This window comes from Drosophila novamexicana, unplaced genomic scaffold (genome assembly GCF_003285875.2).
Source record: "Drosophila novamexicana strain 15010-1031.04,08,12 unplaced genomic scaffold, DnovRS2.1 tig00000108-arrow-pilon, whole genome shotgun sequence".
Lineage (NCBI taxonomy): Eukaryota > Metazoa > Arthropoda > Insecta > Diptera > Drosophilidae > Drosophila > Drosophila novamexicana.
Genome location: NW_020824772.1, coordinates 1,827,856 through 1,835,128, shown reverse-complemented (window position 1 = coordinate 1,835,128; position 7,273 = coordinate 1,827,856). Strand labels below are relative to the sequence as shown.

Sequence of the window (7,273 nt, the reverse complement as noted above, 5' to 3'; positions counted from 1 at the left end):
CACGTGCGTGGCATGCAAGGAATTTCCAATCAATTTTAATTGGCACGCCATCAATAAGAACGCAGCACCAGCAGCAGCAGAGGCAGCAGCAGTACAGGCAGCAGCAGTACAGGCAGCAGCAGAAGAGATTTCCAAATCTCAAAGTCTTTCAAGATTTCCATGTTGCTTGCGACTTGTGTCGCATGGCTAAACGAATTCCCAAAATATTTGTGCATAATTTTAATTAGAGCATTTTTCTATTTTGCGCAATTTATCTTTGCCGCTGCCACTCGATAAGTATTTATTTTTATTTTTAAATTCGTGCATATGGGTATGTGTGTGTGTGTGGCAAGTGTCAGAGTGGCATGCCACTTTTAACTGGCAATGAGTGTCAGCTCATTGCAATAAATTATTTTAAATGAGCATATCGACAATGCCTGTGCCGCGCGTGTGTGCCACGCCCCCCACCAACACCGAGCTACTTCTATGCGCCTAGACATAGACATGTGTCTCTTCTGGATTCCGGTAGAGTATTTGGGGCATTTTTATGCATTGCCCTCTGACATTGTCTAAGATTTGAGGTATTTGAATTTCTGACTTTAGCTGCTTTAAGAGCGCGCAGATAAATCTTTCGGCGAGCCAATCAAAACTTGTGCCCAGCTCATTTAAATGCTCTTTGGGGCTGCACAACAAACTCATTTAAGTTTTCCCCAACAACAGCAGCAGCAAGTGCAGCGGCAGCAGGAGGAGCAGTGGGGGCAACGGTGGAATGGGTCCAGCAGCAGCAGCATTCAAGATAGGTAAAAAGGATAACGTCGACACACACACCCAAACACAGAGACGGGGCAGTCCGAAATTGTCGCTAAGGGATTGGCAGCGCCAACTTTTGCCCAAAAATGTTGTCGGCTTAATTGCCAAGTGTCCTCTCGGCCAGAAGTGCAAAGGGAGCCTTAATTGCTGAGACTCGCCGGCAACGGTCAGTTGTCGGGCAGCGTCCTAGGCCAAACTCAAATGTTTAATTGCCATTTAGTCCTTTTTAATGGACTCCACTGTACTGGCCGCTTGCAAGGCCGTGCTGCGTTCATTAAGAGCCACGTCTAGATGTGCGCTCACCTCCTCGTGTCCTGTCGATACATTATCTCCGACTCGTAGTTGTTGCTGTTGTTATGCTGTTGTTGTGCCTTTAGATAAACCTGCAAATGCTAGCATTTTAATAGCCAAAAGACGACCACTGGAGACGCAGCATTTTTGACTTAATATGCCACAGACCGTTATCTGTGCGTATGTGTCTGTGCTGCAAACTGTGTGCCCCGTCTGCTCGTTTGTGTTGCATAAATTTCGGCTGAATTGCTTGTTGTCATTGCGATTGTTGTTGTTGCTGCTGCTGATAAGACGCCGTCGATAGCATGACAATTAGCCACAACTATATTTAAAATGTGTATTACCCCTGGCAATAGCAAGTCTGGGGTTGCTTTAATTGTTTCTTGGGAATTGTTGAAAGCGCAAATACAATTTGATTCCTGATAGCTGTCATTGACCATCTGCAAATTGCAAATATTGCAAGTAGAACGCTTGGTCAAAATCTTAAAAACAGCTAACAGGGTATATTGGGCCAATGCATAGTCTCATTTGTCTGTCTGCCAACAAGAAACAAAATATTTTCCATTGTATCTACATCCTCCACAACTTTCAAGCTGTGGTCTACAAATAAGAAGAGAACTTTTGGTATTGCAGATGTAGGTAGATGTACTCTCTAAGCGATCCGGGTTCCAGTTCCAGGCTGTCTTTTCCCACCTGCCTTCAGATATACAGGAGCCGGGTATATCGTAGTCATTGGCTTTTCAATCAATTGTCAGCTGCGCTGGTCAACTCTTTGCAGACTCTGCGTATGCTGTGCCCCGCATTCCCCACTTAAATGTTTACTCATCCTGCCGCTGTTGCACTTATATTTAATGAAAAAAATAAGGCGCTTTATGATTAAATTACGCCCAGCTCTGCTCGAACTTGCGCTTGACATAAACATAAACTTGGCGCCCTTTGTGCTGGGCACAAAGCAGTAGCAGCAGCGGCGGCGGTGACTCCTGCCCCGGCCAAGTAATGTATCCTGGCCGCCGGCTAAGCAACACAACAAAAAACACCTTTAATATTTTCATTATGAAGTCATTCAGCGCGATTATGAACGCGTGACCCCCGAGGCGACTAACAGCGTCCAAAGCACAGGATTCAAGTCCGCCCGCCCGCCGTCCTAATGAACAACAACAGGACAACACTTCAACTTGGCGGCTGCTGCTGCTGATGAAAGTGGTTCAAAATGCCAGCAGAAGGCGGCTGGAAGCTGGAAAATCAGCAGCAGCAGCAGCAGCATCAACCGCCTCAGTGTGGAGCTTTTTGAGCTGAGGTAAATTACAATTTTGTTTATAAGTGGCCGTCGCCCTGGAGGAGGGTCTTGTTGCTGGCCAAGTGCAGCTGTACCCAATAATCATAATAATTGCGCCATGGGCGTCAACGTCGTCAACTTTGCCAGACGCCAACGCGGCCGACAACAATTGCTTACAAAGTGCGTGTGACACATTAACGCAAAAAAAAGAGAAGAGAAAATAGGAAAAAAGCGCGGAAAAGTGCTAAGGAAAAAGGCAAATAAAATGGGCGGCGAACTTCAAAAGAAATAAAAATAAAATGTTTGAAAGAAAAGTCCTTTAATGCCGTGAATTTTACGCGGGATTTCTATAAAGTGCAGCGCCCAAAACGGGGCGGGGGTGACTGCCCAGTTCCTCCAGGCGGGGGTCCTGCGGTTTGTGCCTCGCACCAAATTGAAAATGTTCGTGCGTAAATTGACTTTGCGACAGGGGTGTATACGCACATAGGCAAATCAGCCTGTGCCCCGAAAATTGAAATGGAAACAAACCGAAGCGGCCAGTTTTCAGTTTTTAGCTTTCAGTCCTGTTCACCTCATGTCCGGGCGGCCACTTTTCAAATTGAATTTCTTGGAGTGCTGTGTAGAGCGTAAGCAGCGGAAGCAAATTAAAAAGAAATTAAGCCAATTTGCCGGGCACAGGATGCGGCTCCATTTCAGCTCCAAGTGCCTTGTTGTGGCTCGTAAATCTTTGGCCCATAAATACCATACCAGGAGCTCCTGGCTGGGAAGCCCAGGCCCGGATCACGTCTCGCTTGGCTGCCGACATCTTCATTTCGGCGTGAAATTCTTTAATCTCATTCAATTCAATTAGTTCGAGTTGACTAGTTAATGCGGCGCGAACAGTCCGCGAATGTCCTTTTTGCCAGCTGCCCGCTTAGGTGTGCCGCAGTCCCAGTCGAAGTCCCGCTTCCTTATCCTTGTCCTAGTCGTGTGGTTATGTCGTTTTGGCGCTTATGCCTTCTTTTTGTCACTGCGCATTAACTTTTGAAATTTATGGGCCAGTTAGAAGCGGCAGCAGGCGAATTTGTATGAGATTACGTTCAATACCAATTAAGAGATACCCAAAACAGATTCGGCGTTTTGCAACAACTTGAACACATGCAGAAATTTATCTACTTTAATCATGTCAGGGACCTGAAATGTGGAACCTCTGAGTCAACTGAAAATGAAGTGTCACTAGCTCGATACCCCTGGGAGAACAATTTAATTATTATAAGTCTACCAGAAAAAAATAGCCGCGATTGTCTGGGTCAAATGAATATTGTAAAAATAAAAGTTGATCATAATAATTGTTTTTAACAGATATTGTCTCAATTGCACAAAAGAAAAAAACACATTTTCCAATTTAAATAAAAGTAAATAAATGAAATACTTAATAATTTGGTTTCACTGGGGTTCGATCCCTCAGCTTCGTGCTTGATGTGTTGACGCAACCCATTGCTTAAGCCCTGCCAGAGAGTATATTCGACAGCATTGTAGCTAATATTGATATCTCATTTGATTTTAGTCTACTTGTGAGTCTGAATCCCAGTCATTTAATTGTTATGCAAAACTTTGAAATTAAGTTTTAAGCCGAACAAACCAAAATTTACCCCAATATCTTTGAATCGAATTTTCCACCGAGGAATTTAAATTTATGAATTTCACAAGCAGCTTTGAAAATGAATTTGAGCCACTTAATTTCGATCAGCATATCCACCAAGGTGGAATGGATTTTCAAAAAAAGTGTGAGACACCCCTGAAATGTGTTTGAACAAATATCTTTGGATGCTAAGCCAAAAATTTTCATACAAACGTTTGTCGCGAGATTTATATACCTTTGGGTGGGATTTTTAAGACCCCGGTCTTATCTTTCACCTCCTTCACATAAGGTAACTAGTCAAATGTTCAGTTTCCTAGCTGCAACGGCTTGGGCCGTGCGTAGATGGACAATCAGTCAGTCAGTCGATCAATCGATATATATAGAGATTTTGTGCATAATTCCAATATGCTAAGTATATGCTGCATATACCCTGTAGAGCTTATGATGTATGCCGATTTATTGCTGTATATGAATGTGTAAATTTTGTATAAAATGAACACAGTCACATATAAATTTATTTCAATATGTTAGAGTAGACAACGAGCCGCCCCATTTTGATATGCCCTGCGGAAAGTGTACAGAGTGTATAGAATATAAAGATTAAATCAGAAGGGGAAGGCTGGTTGCTTCTTAAATTCTTAAATTTTGTGCCTCCCCGTAGCAGCTATTGTAGTGGTTGTTGTTTCGATTGAAGGTGATTAAGTAATTTTCGCATTTTAAGCTAAGCTACATGTTATGTTTATATATATATTTATATTGGGGGGTCTGGATCCACAGCTTGGTGGCTGCCACCAGGTTGCGAATCATTCAACTGCTCCGGTTCGCCATGCGGCGTATTATGCGGAGAGGGCTGACTCTTGCGGGGCTTGGCATTGCCAAAAATGCTGGCCGCCTGCTTGGTCTCGGCCAGCGCATTGATCGGTTCGGTTACGGTGCGCGGCTGTAGCACAATCTTTGGACGATCATCGTCGTCGAGATTGGCAAATGGTGGGCTGGTGCCACCGCTCAGCGATTGGTTATACCTTTCATTTGGGTTGTAGTGACCGCGACGATCTCGTGTCCGGTTTTGGCCAAAGTTCGAGTAGTGGCCGTTGTCATTGCTGATGCTTCGCTGGCGCGGAGGTCCTCCACGCCTATAGTTGTTGTTGTTGCGATCATTATATCTGGGCGAGTAGTGTGGACAGATAAGTGAAACATTGCTTCACTATAACATGCTTACCGATTATTGTTATAATTGTTGTTGTTTGTGTAGTGCGGAAAGCTACGACTACTTTGAAAGCTCGTCGATGATATGTGCGGCTCCACGCTCTGCCTGGGACTGCCCAGGCTGGACGTGTCGTGGCTGCCGCCGCCGAGGGAGCCAAAATCGCTGCTGTTGCTGCCGTCGTTGCCCTGGTAGCCATCGTTATTATGGTGGCTTCTACCTCCGCCGCCACCACCTCCGCTACCACCTCCGCCGGCGCCACCGCTGCCGGCGCCTCCACCGCCGCCCCTTCCGCCACCACCTCTTCGCTCGCCACCGCCACGCCCGCCGCGATAACCGCCTTGCCGCGGGCTGCCCTCCTGTCTGCTCATGTGAAAGTTTGTATTGGACGAACGATTGCCTACCGGACGACCTGGGCTGTTTTGCTTCCGCGAATATTGGCCCTGGTAGCTTTGAGAGCCAACACTATTGTCGCGTCGAAAGTTGCGGCGCTGATTGTGATTGCCGCCACTGCTGGACGCAGCTCCTCCGATGACGCCACCAGGGCCGCCCTGACGCCGATGATCGGCAATATCGATGCGCAGCGGCGCCGACAAATTGTCCAGTTTAATGCGTCCATTGCGGGATAACGCACGCTTTAGCTGTTCCAATGTCGTAAATTCCACGTAGCCGTAGCCCTTGAACTCGTCAGTCTCCCGATCTTTGATCAGGCGCACGCTCTTTACTTCGAAATCATCGAAAATCTTCATAACATCGCCCTGGACGAGACCCTTGGGCAGGTTGCCAACAAAGGCAATGTATGGCGGATCGGTTGGCACTTCCCTGTTGCGATCCCGAAAGTCACGGTTGCGATTGTGAAAGTTACGATATTCTTGGGAATTGCCACGATAGTCACGGTCATGATTGTTGTTACCTCTATCGTTGTTTGACCGATCTGCCATATTCTACGAGCTTATCAGTATTTAAACAATATATTTTTTAAGTCCGGAGCTCGTATTCCCAGACGCTGTGGAAACGGTCTACGAGAGACATTGGAGTTACTTTGAATTGACATTGCTTCAAAACTCACTAGATCCTATATGTTCCAGCATAGCCTTATTATTATTTAATTCTGTTTTCGAATGTTCTCCGAAACATTGTGAACATCCTGGACACACATCTATGTATATTATTAAGCTTGTCAGCCTGTATTTCCTATCCAAATTCCACGCGAAATGGGGCAATCTCAGGAGGAATCTCGTTCGTTGCGTGCGACACAATTTGTGGTAAAGGCAAGGTAAATTACAAATGAGAAATGTTAGCGCCTGGTCACCATCCCCATGGCCTTCGCCTTGCTCCTGCAGTCAGACCAACTAGAAATGCACGGAAAAACATGTGTAAGCAGAGGAGCAAATGGCTCCATCTCCAGATTCAGCGCTTGTTTGTGTTATGGATACTAAAAAGTAAAACAACGGCGACGTTGACGACGATGGCAAGTACATGAAAAAGTCAACAGCAAATAGTGAGACCAAGCAGCATCAGCATCAGCACCAACAAGAACAACTGTTTTGGGGGCAACAAGAACAACTAACGCGTTTTGTTTGCACGACGAACTCATGACTCATTTTTGTACATTTGTCAAAATTTTTGCCATATATCATTTTAAACAGTGCGCGACATCGGCGAGGCCAAGGGGCAGGACCAGAGTCGTTGTGGGTACCAGTTGGAATATTATGCACTGCCACCAGCAATGCCAGCCGAGCCACAGTGGTCAGAAAGTGGCGAAAAAAAGCAAGGAGCACAAAATTAATCAGTATTATAGTTGTACAAAATATACTAGCAAGAAATCTATAGCATGAACCATCAAGATTTGAAGATCATTTGAATATTTTCGTAAATATATCCTATACTCTCTACTCATTTTGCTGATTTAGAAACCGCTTTTTATTTCTCTAAGCCAGCTTTGAGGCGCATAGAAATGCACTCTGGTATGCTTGTAATTCTCAACAAATTAAAGGGTATAAGGTCTTTCGAATCATAGCATCGATAGCAGAGTCTGTTGATGATGGGACCGTGACCGGGATCTTGCATTTGCTACGCTGCTAAATGTTTA

General features: G+C 45.3%; 1 protein-coding gene across 1 annotated transcript; it reads right to left on the bottom strand.

The window, feature by feature from the left end:
* Positions 1-4,430: 4,430 nt before the first annotated feature.
* On the bottom strand, positions 4,431-6,210 carry LOC115772080 (heterogeneous nuclear ribonucleoprotein A1). Its single transcript, XM_030718033.1, has 2 exons — positions 5,197-6,210; positions 4,431-5,140 (listed from the first exon to the last, which is right to left on the bottom strand). The coding sequence occupies exons 1-2, from the start codon at positions 6,120-6,122 to the stop codon at positions 4,729-4,731; spliced, it is 1,338 nt and encodes a 445-aa protein (XP_030573893.1). The 5' UTR covers positions 6,123-6,210; the 3' UTR covers positions 4,431-4,728.
* Positions 6,211-7,273: the final 1,063 nt, after the last annotated feature.